Source organism: Seriola dumerili, unplaced genomic scaffold (assembly GCF_002260705.1).
Source record: "Seriola dumerili isolate Sdu_G_001 unplaced genomic scaffold, Sdu_1.0 BDQW01000052.1, whole genome shotgun sequence".
In the NCBI taxonomy this organism is placed as follows: Eukaryota; Metazoa; Chordata; class Actinopteri; order Carangiformes; family Carangidae; genus Seriola; species Seriola dumerili.
The window spans coordinates 6,292,767-6,314,803 of NW_019174307.1; the positions used below are offsets into that span (position 1 = coordinate 6,292,767).

General features: G+C 39.9%; 1 protein-coding gene across 1 annotated transcript in view; it reads right to left on the reverse strand.

The window, feature by feature from the left end:
• thsd7b (thrombospondin type 1 domain containing 7B) overlaps window positions 1-22,037 on the reverse strand; it is a 123,734-nt gene that overhangs the window by 80,546 nt on the left and 21,151 nt on the right. The window contains exons 5-7 of the mRNA XM_022741319.1: window positions 5,448-6,330; window positions 3,315-3,563; window positions 2,176-2,345 (exon numbers count right to left, since the gene is read on the reverse strand). Of these exons, the coding sequence (XP_022597040.1) occupies window positions 2,176-2,345; window positions 3,315-3,563; window positions 5,448-6,330 (1,302 nt within the window). The remainder of the gene's footprint in view (window positions 1-2,175; window positions 2,346-3,314; window positions 3,564-5,447; window positions 6,331-22,037) is intronic.

Consider the following 22,037-nt stretch of genomic DNA (forward strand, 5'->3'; position numbering starts at 1 on the left):
AACACAAGAGGAGCTTCTCTCCCTTTTTGATAAACTACAGTCTTTACATCAACTAACTAACTGTGTTATGCTGCTATGGCACCTGTGTACATTTTATTATAGTGAAAAAAAATCTGCATGACACTAGCACAATGCATAGTAACATAAGTATGATTCCCAGTGGAACAGATGATCAGGTTTCCCTCTGTGTTCAAAGTAAACTAATTCACCCCCTTTAATACTATAGCGGATATGGCATATTTGATATACTTTGTGTTACAGCACTACAAGTCTGCATCAGCCATATTTATCAACCTTATAAAACCATTTTACCATTTTTTATTTTTACTACGTTTTTTTTTTTTTTTTTTTGAAAATACCCATTCTCTCTTACAACCCAGGCCAAGCACAATTACACAGTTGCTTGTACAATATAATGCCATCCTAGATGTTACTGTGACCACCCCCACATTAAAGTGATTTAGCTGGCTCAATATCCGCACTAACATCGGGAGGTAAGCCTGAAAACACTAATGAAAATACTCTTTTAAACTTTGGCTGTAATAACACCAGTCTTTGTGTGCATTCTGAGATCATCCTTGTGTAACAACAGTGGCAGAGGTTAGGAATTATCAGCCACTGTATCTGCACTGTGGAGTTTTTAATGACGATTATAAGAATGTATAAACTAGGACTATTGTGCCAAGCTAGTTCCTGATTACCAAAGCCCACTAGGGAGCTGTCTGTCCCTTTCTCCTGATGAATATGTTAATGTGTGCATATGCTTTGACTGGGAGCACATACATGGTGGACAGACAGTAATGGCCTTGCCTAGAAGTAGTATTAGCGGTCACAGTGGTTTTTCTTCTACAGTGCACACACAAATGGGTGTTTTCACACAGATTCCAAATGTTCCTGTTACCTAAAAAGAAAAATAGAATTTGAAAAAAAAAAAAATCTTCCATATTAGAAGTAGAATGATGGTTATGGCTACACTGATAGATCACCTTTATCCACAAGTTTTACAACTTGTCTTTCATTTTCACACACACACACACACAGTAACTGACAGCAAGGCACCGGTCCATCATTCAGTGTCTTGCTCAATAACTGACATTTGGACAGGAGGAGCTGGGGATCGAACCAACAACCCAGTGATTGGTGGACAACCGGCTTTACCTGCTGAGCCAAAGCTGTGCCCACTATTCCACTTCTTTACAATAAATAATCATCATTCAATAACCACTAGTTTTGGTTTTATTCTATTGTTCTATCCCTTTTAAACCTGAGCAGGTCATTCACAATTTCTCTTGGTCACCGATGCAAACACACACATCAAGAGCGGCGAAGCTGCTGTGCTCATCTGGAAAAGTTTGGGCTTCGATAACTTCCTCTGTTATTTCCTAATGTGAACTTTATTGCCTCACAAGGCTGCTGGCATGGCTATAGATCTTAAGTCTTGTTAAGTTTCACAGGATTTGTGATTTGTGTGTTCATGAAGAGGTGTGTTTTCTGTAGTTTTACCGAGCAGTCCATCTATGGAGGTATGAATGTCAGTCTAGCGCTAAAGTTTAGAGAGGATTTGGACAGCCTCTCTTCAACTCCAACATGGATAAACTTTCTGTTTTGTTAACTAAGCACACCACACCTGTGTATTGAAATACAGGCAAATTGTTTAAAACTGCTGCCTATGTAGTTCTTTGCTGCTCTGTGGTTTGTCAGCTTTCCACATGGAAGAAATGTACATTTTATATGAATCTGACTTAGCAAATTCTACAACTGAAAATAATACTAACAAAAAGTCAGATGTATACAAGTCCTTAAAATGAAAAACATTACACCTTTAGAGATAAAATTATCTATTTCACATGCGGGGTTATGGGTCCCTGTTGTTGAAAAAAAACCTTGGCTACACCATACTGTAGCTCAAGAAAACACAGTTCGAATAAGACGATAATCCCTATTGTCCTCTGCACTAAAAACAAGGTTTTAGCTTGATTTTTTTTTTTCATACCCACGTAACCAAAATAACCAAAATACTGTGCTAGTATCTTTCACATTAATGATTTATGCTCATAGCTTATAGCAAAACACACCACTGAGTTTATTCTGAATTTATTTATGGTGTATCCCTTGAGTCACCGTGGGTTATCAGCAAGCCCTGGGTCAACTATGATGAAGAAGTTTTTTTCTTACCTTCTTTCCTGTGATGTGGTGCTGAGACATCAGGGACTTGAACACAGTAGGTCTTCCTGGTCTGGATGCCCTCTCCACACAGTATACTGATGTTAGCCAGCCGCCGGTCCTGCTGGCTCAGTAAAGGGAGGATGCGACATTCGCCCCAGTCAGTGATCCTCCAGAGATACCTTACAGAGCACAAAGACATGCAAACATGTTTTGTAGGAAATGAACATGTTAGATGTGATGTGAACAAGCTAACTGTGGTTAAATGGAGGAAGCATGCTTGAGCATTGTTCTCATGTATCTTCAGAAAGAAAGCTGCCATCCATTCAGAAACAAACTGATAAATGATTGTATTTAAAAAGGTTAGAATGTTATTATACACACAGCATTGCCAGCTGTTTCAAAAAAAAAAAAAAAAGTCTCACAAAGAAAAAGACAGATTAGCGAGAGCAAGAGCCTCTCTAACAGCATGTTGAAAGGAGAGAGGCATGATTATTTTAATTTCAAAACTTCTAAACAAATGTTTGGTTTCAACTATGAAAAATGTAGTGGTGCAGAAAGCAATAATATTTGAGGAGTTTACCAGAACAACAGCCTGTAGTAATCTATCAAATGCTTAATTTCCGTAATGAGTTTTCCCTAATCATGTAAATCCTCTGCTCTCAGGCACTCCATGAAGATTTAGCAAATAAAACAAAATCAACCAGCAGGGAAAATAATTCTCTATTGACTACTTTGTTTACCGCATGTAATATTAGCTAAAGCCTATCTTAACTCAAACAACCCTAAAACAATGAGGCTCTGTCAAACACTGTTTGCCATCCATGTCATGTCCACTGGGTCAGGATCTCTCAATAGCACAAGGTTATTGTAGGTGTCACAAGATAATTGAGGAAATGCCAAAAAATATGCACAAAGTAATTCAGCGGTAGAATCATGAATATTTGCAGCCTCTAGACTTCCTCTCATAATTATTCAGGTGAAAAAGCTCAGAGAAGCAAGATTAATTATTATTCAATCATCATTTGGATTTAGATTTTAACATGTTTTGCATAAACATTTGCATCAGGTGATTACATATTAACAGAGCTTTTGTTTTGGAGGATTGTTGGCTGAAAATAAGATCGGAACCATCACTGTTAAAGAACTACCTGGGGCAGTTTGGAAGTAAATCTCCTATGATGTTGCAAGCTTCTTTTTCCTCAAGGGCAGGACATCGTTTCCCCCCACCGACTGGGATCTGCGTCATGATCCGTGACCGGAGACGGTAACCAGGAGACAGGTCGGCGGACCGGCAGGTTTTAGAGCATGGGCTCCACGATGACCAATCAGATGTCTGACAGTCTTTGGGCATCACACATGCCTGGAAGGTCAGGGGGGAGCTGTCCTTGGTACAGAGACTGCAGATTGAGAAGAAAAATGCTACAATTGTGACACACTGACGAAACTTTATTCCCCAACGTAACATTTTTAACCCCTTCAATAGAGGTGCCACATAGAGAGCGTGTGCAGCAGAAGACTGACAGATGTTAAGTGTGGTTGGGTTTAAACAGATTGGTGGACAGGTGTATATGAAGTAAAAACGGCATCTATAGCTACTCATGGATGTCTTGCTTTCCTGACGAACAAATGACCTTTGCCGCTTCCACTCCTGCTTGACGACATTCAAAGCTACTGTATTATTCATCCAAATGGTAAAGGTCTCAGGACATAAAGTTAACCTTTTATAGAAATGGTACTCAGAGCTGATATTCTCATTTTTAAATATGAAACGAGCACACTAGTCATGTAATCAGAGCTTCCATTGTTTAATTTGGACAGTGTAATTGGTTAGGTTATTAAGATGTGAGTACAATGCTCATTGTAGAATTTTACTTTGTAATTAGGCTGTAATTAGAAAAGCAAAATGAGTCAGAACTCAGGTGGGAAATCCATATTCAAAAGCTCCAATCCCACTTCTTAGTAAATACCATGCTAATCAGGCACTGTACAGTAAATGGTCCCTTCACACTCGGGCCATAAAGCCAGTGAACCTGCCTAGAAGAGGATAATAACATGCAAATATCAAACGCACATCAAGATACCCAGTTTTAAGCTTCTCCAGCTCAAACAGCATGGGACACACAAAGCTCATCATGTAAAACCTGGCACGACACTCGATTCAATACTGTACACGAGTTAAAATCCCAAAAGCTGCCGATGCTTAGCTTTCATCTAGCTGAACACATTTCCAATGAATTGCTCATGACAACAAATATGAAAGCAACGTCGAACGATGAAAATGCTTCATTTCACCAGGATATTATTGATAGGTGGTTTCTGTTACAGTGGCTTCCATGAATAGCAGTCACTGATTGATTTTAACAGTCAGCTAATAGTGTCACTTTACACCAAGTAGATGGCATAGTGGCACTTAGTCAATATAATATACAGTTGCAATGATTTTCTCTCCCCTTGTGGAGAAAGCACAAGATGGAATGTTGTTTATGACTATGTGTAGGTGTGAGCGTGTGAGCGTGTGTGTGTGTCAATGATTTTCTCTCCCCTTGTGGAGAAAGCACAAGATGGAATGTTGTTTATGACTATGTGTAGGTGTGAGCGTGTGAGCGTGTGTGTGTGTGTCTGTGTGTGCTTGCTTTGTGTGTGAGAATGTGCAGAGAAATCCATTCTTATCAAATCCAAATACCAGGGTTAGCTCAAACAGCAGGGACTGGGGGGACAGCAGCACTTGACATTTAACACAATAGCGACTCACCACCATGCCAGTGTGCTAGTGAAACACCAGCTCTCACATAATTTAGCTATAATTGAATAAATAACCACCGTCAATAAAAACCATTGTCGTTCACTGAATACAGCTCCACATGAAAAAACTGTCCCACTGTGATCATGAGGGGGAGTGACCATTGATCATGTCCCTCGCATGTTATGAAACAATTTGAGTGTGGAAGGACCATAAAAACAATCAACTCCATTAGGACTATTTCACCTAACAAACACCCACGTTCAGCTACAGAGCAGTTTTACTGCTTCACCTCATTCGCTACATCAGTGGAAAAAGAACTTAATGGAAGATAAATCCAGTTATCGGGTTTGCAGTCGGTCTGGGGAACAGACCGTCTGCAAACCCGCTCCTCTCCCACAGCCACCTTCCTTTCATTATAATCTTAGACTTATCTTGGACCTTAAGAAATACCCTATTTTTCACTGTGTTTATTTCCCATGTATTCTTTGTAGCTCTGTATGAAAGGTGCGGCGCCCTGCAGTGCTTGTGAATGGCATACCTCAGCATAGCGTTCTTGCCGTCACCCCGTGTGCAGCGGACCTGTCGTGTCTGGTATCCCACCTCCAGTTCCCAGGACATGGGGTATTTGTTGTGCACATGAGCATGGTGGTGGTGGTGGTGGTGGTGGTGGTAGTGGTGGTTGTGATGGGAGTGGCGGTGAGAAGCCAACGTGTGCAACATGACTGTGTTGTTCTCATTGGAGCTGCTGCTGAAGTCCACTGTGGTCCTTCCACTTAACACAGCATCTTTGTGATGGGGCAGTCTGCACTCGCTCCAGGCCCCTACTTTAAGGCTGTACTGGTACTCGCCCTCCCCAGCAGGGCAGTTGATAGGGCTAGAACAAGTCCTAGTCTCGGTCAAGTTGGGGCAGTTTGCCCCCCCATACATTGGTGTGGCCAGGACATGTCGAGTCCGGTGCTGCAGGCCAGCACCGCAGGTTTTGCTGCAACTTGACCAGGAGGTGAAGTCTGACACCACACAGTCCTGGGGGCAGGGGACGAGACAAGCCTGTTCCACAGGCGGTTTCTGAGAAAAGAATTCACATATCCTCGAGGTGACTGTGGTACGGTTTGAAGTGCGTACACAGTGGACTTGGCGCCTCTGGATGCCATGCTGTGCTGTAATGCATTCAGCTGTCCTCAGCTTGAGCTCATTGGAAAAGAAAGGGACAAGAACACAGCCCCCCCAGTCAGACACCTCCCACTCAAAGAGGTCCTGGTGCCAGTCACAGACCTTAAAGCAGTGCCGCTGGCTTTCTGGCTTCTCCGTGTGCTGGCAGTGGGAGTGGTGGCTAGTCCAGCCATCTCTGTGGACACACCATATTGTCCTTGTCTGAATCCCACCAGAACCACACTCATCCCCGATACACTGACCCCACTGACCTGCAACCAAGAAAAGACACATGGAGAGGACAATTTCATTAAAAACTGCAGCTTTAAAAAAAAAAGATGATTTAAATTGCCGCTATCTGGCAGCTTGCAATCAAGCACAATTCAAGGCCATTCACTTAACCTCTGTGATTGCTTTATTCATGAACTGAGGAAGAAAAGAACAAAGAAACCAAAGTAATCAAACCACTGGCTGACATCAATATAAAAAAACACAAGGTTAGTTTCTTGGTTACAAAGGACTAGATTCAATTAGGTTCTTGATCCTAAACTGATCAATATCTTGAGCTATGTTAGGCATGGCCAGCAGATGGATCAGGTATTGAATTCTTTAAATCCGACTTCAGAGCAATATTTGGTTTTTAATTCAAAAAACTCTTATTAATTTTATCTCAATAAAGCCACCTCTTCAACAGTGAAAGCATCCGCTCTGCATAGATGAGACACTGCATATGGACAGTTTTAATAGATCTTCTGAACAAAGACGATGATTTTCATTAAAAATCACCCAAACCAACCAATGACATGAAAGGCATTTTGCTGTGGTGTGACTCCTTGCTCAAAGCGCACTGTGGATTTCAGTTATCTTAATGCGCAGTTAACAATGTTGGCTGGAATAATTCATGACTACAATCAGGGCCTGTCTTCAAAAGAATTTCATCTGGAAATAGGAACTCTCTGTCTGTAAAACAGAAGCGACTTATACTAACACCAAGCTGCACTTTATCGAGTAATTCCCTGCGTACAGGGCAAAAACACAATTTTGCTCTTGTATGTTGATAACTTTATGAACTTCTAACAACACACTTCAAAAAGGTTAACTGGTAAACATATGCTTAATTATGTTTCATATCTCACAAGGCCTGACAGTTGATTCAGTCGAAGCCTGATGGGTCTGTTTGCATAGAGAGAAGTTTAAAAACGGGGTAAGTGTTGAGTTAACAGTCAAGTTGAAGATCTAATCCCCTCTCACACAGCTGCCTCAAAAATACATTTACCTCATAAATAAATTGCCAAGTATTCTGAAATATAACTCTAATGTCTGCTCCAGTTACATTTTATACGTCAAGCACAGAAACACAGATACTGTCGACACACACACACATTATGTTCAGTTATATTGACATTTGAAACTTGGGGCCACACTTCAGTGTAATGCAGCTAAAACTAACTAACCGGCCAAGTTGAGCTCCACTCAAAAAGGTGCAAAATCCTGTTTTCATTCCCCATGAAAATGCTGAATCCAATAAATTTCACAAGCAGTTAAGTTATGAAAGAGAGCGGCAACTTCATTTTTAGGTATTCACCATCGTGCCTGAGTGATGATGTGGTTGATATCCGCAGCATGAGGCAGGGCCGCACTTTACTGTCACTACTCGGTAACATCAAAGTACGTGTGACAAAAGCATAGCAGCTAAAAGTAATTTTCCATTTCTCACAAACACAGAAAAGTAGCAGTACTCTGTGGTCAGAGAGGCAACAAAAATTGCTGATATCTTTTTCCCGCTGTGAAAACTTGCATCTGCTTCAAAATGTACTACTTACATGAATTTGAGCTGACCACAGCCTCCATTTCTGTTAAGACGGGGGGGAGTACAAACTTTTCACAGCCACCTTCAAGCCCACACATGTCGAGGGTTTAGTTCTCAAAACTAAAAAATAAAAAAAGCTACATTTTGAGTTTAGCTGTAGCTAGATATTTAAGATTTGGATGGATCCTAATCAAAGTGGAAAGAAAAATTGAATGTTTTTTACAATACATGTTAAAAATCGACATTTATACGAAGCACAAACACCATTAAAATACAATTAAGGTAGAGCTGTCGATCCCAACACTGACAACATGAGCACAGTGTTGCTTATCGCAGCTTTGTTAACTCGAGGCTGAGGTCTTGGGACTGATGAATGAGGACTTGGAAACTGCAGCTTCACAGATAGCTGGTTGTCATGCATAGACAACCCCCTGCTGCACTGCTTCTTTGATTGCTGTAATTCTTTTATGAAGAGGATTTTTCTCATTGATTATGCATGAGGCACCTGTTGAATAATAATGCACATTTTGCTAAATACTTGCATTAGACTCTAGGTGTAGTTTCTTGATTTAATATGCTCTGAAATCGATACCGCAATGTGCCGTGATCTAGTGATGCACGCTGTTTTAATACCTGGAGAATTTGTAGATTCATATTATTCAAAAAGGCTAATTACTTTTTAACACAATTCTCATTAATTTGTGATTCAGAAGACCCAATGCAAAAACTTATATATGGCCTCTTAATTTAGTTTTTGACCTTTTCATTTTCAAAAGAAGAAGACATAAATCAGAATAGGAAAAAAATGAAATCAATTTGCTGATATGATATGGTTATCTACATCGGTCACGTTTGCTTCTCATCAGCTCCTTTGCCACATGCTATGAAAGGGATAATTTGATTCATTTCTTCTAATTGGAATTAAATTGATGTAATAATGAGATCCTACTGCTTCCTAAATTGCTTTCGAATGACAAGTCGCTGCAAATGTTTTATGCCTTTCGTGCCAGAGAAATCAGTTGTTAACACTTTATTCCCTGGACAGTCTTTGACACGACAATGCTACTTTGAAGCTGTTGCTTTCTGCTTAAGGGGGCATATTTCAAACTGCTGAATTGTTTCACAGTTCATCGAAGCACATCATTGAGTTTATTCATCTTGGCTTTGCGATGTTAATGGGGACTTTCAGTGTTACTAACATCATTATCATTCATTCATGTGATCTTTTTGTCTTATGCGCTTCCTTTTGTTTTTGCGCAGGTACAACGCTGCTGACTGAATATGTGCTATTGATGACAAAGCTCAAAGGTAAGGAATTTACATATTTTATTATTTATTTATTTTCTTTTACATTGGAAAGAAGATGACATGATTTGTCCATTTGGCTGGAACAGACAGGATGTGCAAATACACATACAGAGGCACAATATCAAGAACATGAACGTCTTTGTCTGACACAGAGTGAAACACATTTGGGTTATTACCGGGACTTTTGTTGGTGGGCCACTACTCAAATTGGGCCAATGGCTCATTGAGAAGAATATAAAAAAAACAAAAAAAAAAAAAACATGAATGAGAGAAAAAGAAAGAGAGCGAGAGAGATAGATGTAGCTGTGTGGTTGTGATTGGCCCAGTGGAGCAGGCTGCGCAGCCGTCATCTCCCTCTGGTCTGTCTCCCTCCCCACCGAACTACGTTAGGTTCGGTCCCACAGCTATGACTGAGGCAACCGCGAGGCAGCCAGCTGTGGACTGCTGTTCAATCGCTTTGCATGAATAACAAAGTTTAAAAAAAAAAAAAAACATAGGTGTGCCTCCAAAGATCAGAAAAAAAGAAGTTAAATTCCAGAAAAATCCAAATGCTTCAAATAGTTAGTGCATCCAGCAGCAGTAACTCTGCAGACAAAAGAGACGAGGGGCAGAGCAGCAGAGCGGCTTCAATACAAACACGAGTTTTAGAGCATAAGAGGGAGACAGACGACAACAGAAGCTTCTCTGAGTTTATTTTGGAGGATGATGTTGCAGTTTCATTTTCTGTTCTGCTTACATCAGAAATTCTGATACACTAATTAAAAGTTTGCGTGATCAGCTCAGACCTACACAATGTTATTACATAAGGATCCAGTGAAGGACGAAAAAGTGTCTGGTGCTATATTTACTACTGTACTCTCCAGTCTGAATTCTAATCTCACTCTCTCTATGGCTACTTCTGTGGTTATATAGAGTGGAAAGTGAAAAACAGAAATACAATTTAATATAATGCCAATAGAACACAGTAAACAGAAGCTACTTTACATTACTAATCTTCATTTTGTGTTGATTCCTGTTCGTGTGTCGATTCAGCCAGGTGGTCGTTTAGCTATGTACATAGTGCTCTGTTGACTATGTGATTTTTATTCCCCCAGGTCCACAGTCACACTTTCTCACAAGACGTACATGTTTGGTGCAGACAGCAAAGTCTTTTTTTTCCAATTGCTTTTCAGATGATACCAAACATGACCTTCGCATGACTTGAACTGTATGTTATTTGTTGGTGTGGCTGTACACTCATGTTTTATTCCTTTTTATTGGTTGTTGCCATTACTAACACCAAGGACAACTGCACATAATAATGTAGGGATAATAACCAGGCGTCAACTTGACTGGAGACACAATGAAAGATTCTCAGGGTCAGGGAGGAGCCATTGTTGGTTGGATTGTTTTTTTTTTTTCTGCTTTCTGTTTTCTCTTATTTATTCATTTGTAGGATATACTTTTATTAAGAGGTAAAGTCATTGGCCATTGAAGTCAAACAATGTGAGGTTACAATAACCTTCCTAGCCGGTTATTTCTGATCGGTTACCTTCAAAGCGGCTGCTTTAAACATGAGACCAAACAAAGATAGAAAACACAGGTGCATGCCCAGACTGGAGCAGTGGTCCTTGGGCATGAAGCATTTTGACAACGATCTGTCTGACTTCGCTTATTTAACTTATTTCAGTTTTATGGAACAGTGGACCTTCGCCAGACAATATGCAATTTTAGATGAGGATGGATCCTCTGCACTTCTACACATTCTCACTATAGTAGGTAACACTGACTACCCTGCAGTTCTTCATTCACTATCTTGTATTTCTGAACACATATTTAGGTTGCGCCACGTTGTATTAAACTGAACTAATGTGATATTACTTCAGTTTTCAACTGATAGTTTGAGCTCTGGCTTAAGATGATGTGAACTGGCGGTTTATTTGTTTACAGCCTCAAAGCTACTTGATGCGCTTTGAACTGGAGAGACACCATGTTATCTGAGGAGATCACTCACATCACAAAGCTGTGAAAATATCTATATATACAAATACATTTTAATTAGACTAATTAGACGGTAGATAGTCAGTCAAATCTAATTTGAAAATGTGTAAATCATACACCCAGTTCCAACATTACTGCTGCGTATGTACTTAAAGAGACATTTTCATTTCAATCACAGCTGAAAAGACCAAACAAATCTTTTATGGGTTACATCTTAAAATAGACATGAAAGCTCCCACAAATATAAGATATGAGCAGAAATTCACAGCTGAGCTTAAAGACCCTCTGTTTCAACCCAGCGCATGTCCTTCCTGCTCTCTCGACTGAGTGCGCCGCTCCTTCAGTCACTGATGGCACTCTTTCATGATAACCACTCTTTCATCACGTTTGCTCAATGTTGCTGTTTTCAAACTGTGCCAGGATATGTGTGCGTGATTTATGGAGGTGTGATTGGGAGTGATTCTGCTGCCAGGGGAGCCAGCTAACACAAGCACTAGTTCATCTCCTAAGCTCTGAATAATCACTCTCTCGATCTGTCAGCATCAGCATCTGTCAGACCCTCAGGACGAACCAGTCGCCCACAGCTCCTTCATTCCTGTCGCACTTAGTCGCCGTGCTTACACCTCCAGGGGGCTATAGTGCCTGTGGGACCCCAGCTATATTTACTATTCCATTTACGTCCTTGGTATAAGAAAAAAACTGAATTGGCAAAAGGCTGAGCAAACTCCACTACAATACAAGAAAAGACAGAAATTAAACACAGCCGGTATTGCATGACTAAACACGTCTTCTCTTTTTAAGGCAGTGTTCAGCTGAACCCTTAAGTTGGACAAATGATAGCAAAGCTGTACAACAATAACAAGTAACACAACAAAAGCAACCTCTACTATGCCCCTAAACCAGACAGAGGAAGACAAAGAGGGAGCAAACAGCAGAGCAGCAAACTGTCTCCTACACAGAAGCGAACAACGCTCTGTCAGGAAAAGACTCACCACTGTTAAATCTTTTCCCTCTCTGGTCGCCCTAATTACATTTAGTAAAAGCATCACTGAGTCAAATTCAAACCTTACAGGATTTTTGGGAGCTGAATTTTCCAACTGCATGAGCCCATGTTGGTGTTAATGTGAGATCTTTAAAACTTTTAAACCAACACATTTCGTTATTTGATGAATTAAACACTATTGTAGCTTTGTCAATATTGTCAGTTTAATGCATCAGATATTAAAGCAACTGGATTTTAGACACCCCTCGCACTCTCCTGAAATGACAGCTTTTTTTTTAGCATTTATTGGTCGTATTGATCTGTGTCTTTGTATGCTGCACTTTATTAAGCTTTAACTGTTACACATCAATTACTTCAGTTCTGGAGTAACAGCATTCAATACTGTAACTTGAACAGTACAACAGCACTCCACTTTTAATTACATGTTTATCGACATGACATTCAGTTGATAATTTACTATAATGTTTTTTCTCTGAGCCAGAGCTTTTTTATGCTTTTTCTTCACAAGTATCTGCTGAGTGTACTCATCATCCATCTTCAACTTCTCTCCCGGAGTTAAGTTTGACTGTGTGGATACATGCATCCTTTGTCAAAACACTTTTTAATTAAATGATACCTATGCCACGAGCCTCATTATGCACTGAGCCGTCCCCCACGTCGCACTTCCATCAGTTGTAATTTATGAGCAGCGAGGTGCATCCTCAATTACAACATTCATATATGCAGAAATTCATCAGATTATCATCAGGCAGTCAATCCATCTCCAGAAGGCCTGAGTCAGCTCATTTTAACCAAGTGTTTATGTAGCAGGTTTGAGGGAAATTTGTGAAACGTGAGCCAAAGAAGTTAAAAATCATCGCAGAGGGACACCTCACGAGCAAATTAAGTAATAAAAAAATCACTCATCACCTGCAGCTAAAAAATGAAAAAAAAGGTTGTGTAATGATAAAGTAAGTGTGACATTCCTGCTTGAATTTAAACAATTTATTTCCATTAATGGTCAATAAGTGAATGCATTCTAGTAATAATTGTATCTTAAGATACATATTGCAGCTTACATTCTACTGCGGCAAAGCATCATATGCAGCTTCAATATTACACACTAATGAATTACGTACCTTGGGGCTGCAATAATATAAACATGACCCCAATGGACCCCCTGTTATAATTTAGCTTTTAGCCCTCCAGCACCAGTGCAAGACCAACTTGAATACCTAATCACTCACTGAATGGCCAGCAGTATTACGAAAACAAGGCTAACACAGGTTGTGCCCATTGAGTGATGCAATACCCATTTGGGCCAATCAGTAACTAACCAAATAAACACTGTAATGCACACTGCTCTTCAGACAAAAAATGTCATTTTAAAAGGCCAAAGTATAGCAATGAGACTCATTTCCTTCCATTAATGAAAATCTGATTAGTGGAGATATTATGCATGATAAATGGACAGACAAATAAATACACAGACCAGGGCTGATCCAGAGTCTGTAGCCTGATTCAAAGAAATAGTCTCACATTCTGTATAAACCAAAATGCAGGACCGACAAGCTCCTCTGCTCTGATTTATCTCAAATCAATACTATTGTAAATCATGAAGAGGATCATTTTAATACCAGCATGAAGACTTCTAAGTGAACAATCAATCATCTTTAGTCAGTATTAGCATGATTCCTTCAGAGAGTTATCACACTGTGGGGTCTGAACTGTATTTAAATTGCACAACACAGCAGAGTAAACGAAATAGCAATAGAGTTCGTAAGGACTCACTGCCCTCACTGATTTATTCACATTCTGTTTTCTGCGAATATTTTCACTTCAGCATGTGCAAAACAAACAACATTGTGCTGGTGCAGGCTGCATGATTAGTCTAATGTAAACTGGCATTTAAATCCATGTTTATATGCTATTTACAATCATGGAAGGTTGCAATTCAGCAGCTCCAGCAGCAGCAACTGCGACATAGCTAAGCGCTCATATAGTCTAGTGTCAAACTGACATTATCATTATGCACAAACATACTGATGGTGAGACAACATACAGTTATGTGTAGCATAGCAGAGAACTTTTTCTGATCCAAACATTGTGATATTGATCAAGTTGTGCTACAGTAACAGCATCTCAGTACAGAATATCTACAAACCTGAGGCATCACATGCAACATGCATGAAGGCTCTTTGTTATTTCAGTCAGGAGTGCAGAGCTGTTGCTCAGAGGAACTTTCAGGCTTCTTTTTAAGCTAATATAGTCCTTGCTGCTTGGCTTTGCACTAATATAAATTGCAGACAGGGCTACAAAAATAAGTAGTAAGTCGACAGTATATCACATAATCAGCTTATATCCAAAGACACATTTATGCATTTATGTTTAGATTTGTATGTAAAAGTAAAGTATAGATATGAACTGAAATGAATATAAATGTGAGCTTAAGCCATAGGTTTGAGGCCATAGCGCTGTGTTGATAAAATGAAGTGTAAACTTTGCTCACTGGCAGCTCGAAAAGCTTCATCTGTACCTACGATTGCGTAGGTACAGATGAAGAATAAGTTTGCATTGCCTATTTTCTTGTGTTACATATTTTTTCTTGGTCTTTGTCAGAGTCACATTTGTCTTTATGCTCCTACTCTGAATATCTAACCTGCCCACAGCAGTGGGCTGTCAGAGAGTTTCAAATGGGTGCTGTTGAAAACACAGGCACCCTTTCTGTTAAGTCAGGAAAACAAATAGGCAAAGGTAGGTGGACAAATAATTTAAAAGCAGCTGACATGAACATCATTTTCCTGGGCTACGAAGCCTTCGTGATAAATATCTTGGACTAACTCATTACAGGTAACCTATCCACGGAATTTTGTGAATGAGCTCGGTTTCGTTTCAGCAGAAATTTTGTCTCGTCTTTGCTGAATTTCCTGTTGCTGCTATAGGTTATGACAACACTTTGCTTTCAAATGTAACTGCTGATATCTGAGGACATGGCGACACTGCTAGACACAAGTGTACTACTCAAATTAGCAGAGAATGCAGAATGGCCAAACTGGGAGCTTGCTGCAGAAATGTCTAATTACTCCTGTTGCTTTCCCTGACAGACTCTGTTGTAAATCCATTAAATCAGTGAGTAAAATATTATTATGACTGAGAGGTATAATGTCCAAAACTGTAAAAAATGTAACAGGTTGATAAATGGTATTCAATTATGTGCAATGCAATATCAGCACAACACAGCAGGGCACTGGGTTTTCAGTACTCAGGCTCCATACTAAATCTCATTCCAGTGTAATTTCCTTTTTGTCCTCATTGAGATTGTGGCACATCCCGTTGTCTCACCTAAGAATATGCACATGGTCAAAGCTAGACAGGACACTCTCCCACTGAAATCAGTGTTTGGTTGTTCTAGCCTTAGGAGACCTGATACCTGATGTATAAAGCATATATTGTATTTCTTCTAAGATCTCGTTTATTCTCATATTCTACTTTGATTTTAGGCTAGAAAATCCCTTCTGGGATTTTCCTGAGAATCGATGTGTTTACACTTAAAAATGCCACAATACTGTAGCTGGTATCACTTTAAGACATGAAGACAACAGTGGGGGCCAGCCGGAGGTGTGCTCTACCTCTGCGGTGATCAGAATCTTTTTCCATGTAATTGCTTGTCTCATGTGGTCTCCTCAAGTCCCTGCACCAGTCTGTGTAGAGGTGACAGGTAATTGGATAGGATGTCATTCACTCCTCTGTCTCACTGTCTTCTGCTGACCTGGGATTTCTCTCCCGTAAGCACAGGAGCAGAACTAATGGCCATATCTACAGGCAGCAACCTGAGGAAAGACCCTAGTGTTTTGATAATGCAGGTGACCAGGGCCGTGGCAGGACAGAGATAAAGTGAAAATTGTATCTCTGGCAATGCAGCACAGCCTGTGTGATATATCTGCTCATTCTGTTACAAAACAAAATATGTGGGTAAATTCAGCAGTGTAGCCATAGGAGCTGTTGTAACACTTTTCCACTTGGGTAGTTTGTGTCAATTAATATTTTATCCACTGAAACCACCAAAAGAATACATTCTTAAGGATTATTTACTTTTCTCCAACACAGGATAATTTGACATTGTCACCTGGCATTAGCTCGAATGATTTAACTTTAATATTTATATGATAATGCAGGTGAAAGACTTGAAAAGAATAAAAAATAAAGAAATGTATAGGCTGATTTGGGAATAACTGCATTAAGAATGGGGAATAAACTGACTGAATATGAGGCTATGAAGAGATAAGAACAGCCTTGACAAGGTTGCCTTCATGGCTTAATATCTGTTGAAGCATCATTTGAGTGCTGATTCCTGAGCCACGAGTAGCAGTTCCTGAAGTGCTGCTCTGTTTCTGCTCAAGTTTGAAGTGAAAACACTTCCAAATCATGGCAGCCAGGTTTCATCTACCAGCACAATGTAAACTACAACCAGCAAGTTGCAACAAAAAACATGTTTCCCAGCAAACCTGTACCATGCACTTACCATTTATGACACGGTTAAGTTTAGACAACCAAAACCAGCTGGTTATGGTCATGGAATGTAACCAAACAAACCTCATTATGTTTATGTTAACAATAGATCAAATGACTATATGTAGAGTGAATGGAGCTGCATATGGAAAATGGGCTGGAAAACACATCTATGCTTACTTCCTCACTGAGAAATCTGGATCAGGACTTGTGCCGCACCCACCACCGCTACTTGTGCTCAGTTGACCGGTACAGCAGTATGTATCGAGATGGTAAGGAAGGAACATCGGAGAGACTCAGCCACGGTTAAGCCTCAGTCAGACCCAGGCTCAGGAGTTTTTGGAGGAGTCTGTTGTGACCAAAATCAGCGACTAGCTGGCGTATGAGAACGGTTAGCGTAGTTAGCCATTTGTTCATGTTGTTTGTTAGCTCGCAACTGGCAGCGACTGACACAGTGATAGTGGTTGTGCTAATGCAAACTTTGCTGCAACTGCAAAAGTTGATAGGATTGGTTACTTAGTTACATGACGTATGAATCCATGGCTGTCTGAATCCATTTTTATGAGACATAAGTTGACTGCAGTAATGGCATTGAGTGTTTATATCGCTCGTGATATGTCTTGTATTATATAAAAAAACACCATATAGACATATTAATAAGTTTCATCAGAAGATATCTTTCAGGGAAAGTGGCATTTAGCTGTTATAGGAGACTGGATTCACGCTTGGGCCTCTGTGTCATAGACTTTGTACACCTATCCATCCACCCTGACCTTCACACCCTCACTTTTCACTATAGGTTACGCTATGTCCTGCTTGAAGTTTCCAGGTACTACTGAAGTATTCGCTTGAAAATTAGACCCATTATATTTCAAAACATTTGAACTGGTGTAGACAAACTGCCGAAGACAATTCTTCTTTCTTTGTTTTCTGTTTAATAACTGTAATTATTGTGAATATGTGTATTTATTCAGTGCTATCCAATACATTTTCAACATTCAACTTTTTCAACATGGTATTGACATATCATTTAACTAAACTCAAAAAGGCTTAAGTGAATTCAACAATGTAAGTAACTCAAGGACATGCTTTGTCGTGTTTTTGCCATGACAGCGGTGCAGCACTTCACACCATCTACTGTGTTCCGTGTTTCTGAGTGTGTGCCATGTGCAGATGGAAAGAGCAAGGATGAAGTATTGTTCTTGTACTGTTCCTGTCCTAGATTATTAGCTACTCTTCAAAATATTTAATTTTATGGTAAATTTGAACTCAAATTGTAAAGAAAAGTGCATGGTATAAAATATCTCTATATGGTATGATTCATAAAAGGAAACATCAGGATCAGAAATAATAATACCTCAGTACAGATCTTCCAATCCCAAGAAAGATCTGCCTTACTCACTGAGAATGAATTCTAATTCATGAATACGCTGCCATTTCTGTTTTTCTAAGGGGTTTTCATGTTCCAGGTTTATTTCATATTATAGACTTAAATGAGAGCAATTTGCTTTTCCCTTTAATCAAGCACAAAATGGTCCTGGAGCTGAGTTGAGGATCAATTCTATGAGGACACTCTGCCAAGAGAGTTTCTCTGGCAGAAGAAGTGATTACCCAAGTCAGGTAGCCTGCAGAGTGTAACCTGCAGAGGCTAAATACTTCACCTCTCCTCCATCTGTCATCTCTGTTCCCTTTGTCCTTCAATTATTCATCAGATGCTCCCTCATTTTATGGTCATCTGTGGGAGGTCAAATAAATAATGACTGGCCAAAATGACATTTACCAGCATCCCTGTCACTGCTCAGCCAAACCTTGCTAATTTCACATTTGGGACGTGGCAATAGAGAAAACCACATGAGTGTTAGAAAAGACTTGTGGGTCCCTGATCGCTAACACCAACAAATGCTCAGTATTCAGCTACAAGAAACCCACTGCTGTGTTTTATTTCTGTGTTGCAACTCAGAAAATACAGAATGTGCAATATAGAAATAATACAGTCTGCTTTCAAATGTGAAATTGAAAAATTGCTCAATACACTCTGTACGGCTGCTGTATATTGATACCCACATGATCACCTCAGCCAAATACACACCACAGTATCTGCCCTGTCTTTATCACAGATCCAAACAAAGCCGTCAGCCACTGTGCAGCCAAGGTAGCTGTTATCACTGAGTCCATTAGAGATGTGCAGACACCTCAAATTCCATTCCCCTGCGAGACTTATTGGAAAGGACAGAAAACTAATAGACAGTTTGGGAGTTCCGATAGTTGGGGATGTACCTTCCTTCATCTCCCTCAGATAACAGGAAGGACATTCCGTCTGTAGTGGGCAAATAAGTCGGAGCTGAGTCAAAAGTATGGGAGAAATGTTTGATAGGTATAAATGATTTTTGTCTGCTCTGTTGGTCTGTGCAGTCGCTTGGTCCACCATGTCAGTCCTGAGGAAAATATCTTCACTTAGAGTAAATAAATTATAATATAATTATCTGTAAAGTAAATGGATGGATTGCCATTGTACATAGACATTCATGGTCACAAGAGGATTAGTCTTAATGACTTTGATGAGTACCTGCGACCACTAGGGTTTAAACTTCTTGGTTCAGGTTAAAACAATTATTGGAAGGGCTGTGAATTAAATTTTAAATGGACATTCATGTAAAATGTCGTCATTTCAATTTATCCAGCAGTTCTGGTTCTGCAAACGATCGTTGCTGCCACTAGATGAGGCACCTGACCACCAGCATCTCTGACCGAAACAAATGCCTCGTCAGACACACCTCCGACCCCGCTTCGGCCACAACCACCCTCTCCCTTCATGTTCTCAGTCAGCAAGATGTTTAGTTAAAACGGCAACTAAACATACAACGAGAAGCACAACTGAAAGTTACCCTGTGTGCACGAGAGCCAGCAAAAAAAACAATCCAATCTGAACGATCGCATGCTCCACAATGTTGGGAGTAACCCAGTTAGCAATATATCAACATTTGCAGAACTAATTGGTTAACATCAAATTAGCTAACATTATCATGCCTTCTGTAGCCAGTCACTAATGACAAGAGACATGTAACACTATGTAGTCATAAATTCACTCACATGTCAAGGAGAAGAAAAACCAGTTCAGAGTCAAGCTGAAGCCCGTTAGCAGCTTGTGGGGCTCTCCATCTCGGTAAAGCCAGATCAGTACTAGTGCAACGCACAGACTGGGAAAGAAATTCAGCCTTGGACTTTTCTGCTTGGACTAACCACATGAATGACACTAACAGAGCTGGTAAAAACTCACCAGTTAGCTGCAAATACATGTATTTACGTATGATCAAGGCTTGGCTGGCAAATATAAGAAAGTGGAGAAAAAACATGTGACAGTGAAAACAATAACTTAATTTCAGCACTTGCTGATTGTGATCTTCATTTCTGAATGCACCCAAAATAGGAAAGACAGGCATATAAGCATGTGCACACATCAGGAAGAGATGTGGGTGTGACGCATGGATTTTAAACCACATTAAACCCGGTGCAGCCCACCCTGACAGGCAGCTACGTGGCTTTGATTTTGTGGCTCATAACTCATGGCTGAAGTTGAGACAAGGCAGTCGCAGATCTGAGTGTAAACTGAATATTCACCACTTATACACCGTGCGAGCAGATTATTAGGTACGCCTGTGATCAAATTCCATACAACAGCCCTGCCATACTTCAAAGTATGAAGTATTATACATCCAGTTTCTGTTTAATACTGTGTCAGTGAGGTGTGAATCGGTTTTACAGTGCATTACATTACATTTTGGAGGTTGTAGTCTGCTGTGCTTTTGAACTGTATTGCATTGTACTGAGATGTGTATTGTATTGTGTAATGTACAACACTCCCACAGCAAAATTACTATTAGTCATCTAAAGCAGTGGTTATACCTCTCTTCTTGATGTGACCTGACACATCCTGCAGCATGGTGCTATTTTTTTTTAGATCTGAACAGTCTTAGGACTCATCTTGGTCTGACTGAGATACAGTCACAAAATGCACATTTTGAGGTATCCTATCTCAGCTGTGTGAGCATAAATCTGGCTACAGTCCTGATCCTGCCAGCAGCGACATTCACTTATCATGTGTCCCGCTGACATGATAAAGGAACTGGAAGGAGAAGTCAATGTAGATGCTTGCTGATGCTTTCTTGCACAACAATTCTGCACTCAAGCAGCTCTCTGCACATAAGAGAAACACCATGGAGAGTACCGTTCTATAGTGAAACACAACCAAAAGATAACTATAGGAAACCCCTTTCCTCTCCACGGAAATCCAAAAGACAACAGCAAGCTGTATATGCACTGCACTCTAAACAATATCCATCTGTCTAAACTATGCAGCCTGAAACACAAAAAAAATATAAGGAACCACCTTGCACTCAGTAATCTTTTTACACAAGACAAATAAATCACAGAGCGAGAGCAGCAGATTAGAATAGTGCAATTTAGAATAGCAACATATACAGTACACACACAAACACACACATATACAGTATGTATATGAATAGAAGCTAAATCAAGACCAAAGTGGATGGTCTTACCATTGTTCAGTTGTTAGTCAGTTTTGGGCCATATGATGGCCACGATGGACATTGCTTGGTTGGTGTTGGCTATTGACAGCGATGTGGTGTGGCACTATAGTTCCATGCTACATCACAGCTGGGTGTGGTCACGTGTACAACAGACTGCACTTGACCACACCCAGTGGCGATGTTGGATGTGGTCAGAGGTTCAAGAGACTTCAAGAGACCTCCTTCCAAAAATGTTGGATGTGATGTTACTGTTAAAGACAATATTAATATAATACCTTTAGAGCTTCGGCATAATTTTTTTTAATAAAAATATGCTAACCTTATCAGAAAATGTTAAATGTTTGTGGTGACATATATATATATATATATATATATATATATATATAACATGTATATAAACATGTTATTTAAGATAATGAAAAAAGTATTGTTTTTGGTAATGGTCACAAAACTGAGGATATATAATGGCTTTTGTAAATAAAATTCTACTCAAACACCCACCCCTACTGTTGGTGATAGTAAGCAATCCCAGACTGAAAACACACTTTGAGATCACCCTTGAGTCGATGTGGTGCCAGCTCTTTGGATCACAAAAAACAAATGCCTTTCACCTGTTTACAACCTGCCAAGTGAAAACTCATTTAAAACAATCAGAGACAGAGAGAGGGGATAACAATTCTCTTGACATTTTAGGGCCCACTGGACATAAAGAGTAAAATATTGGAGAAACTCCGTGGGCAAGTTTCTCACCCAGCTGGTCAGAGTTTTACCAACATGTCATAATAATCCACACAAACAACAGACAACAAGAAAGTTGGATCTTGAAAAGTCCCTTTTTCATAT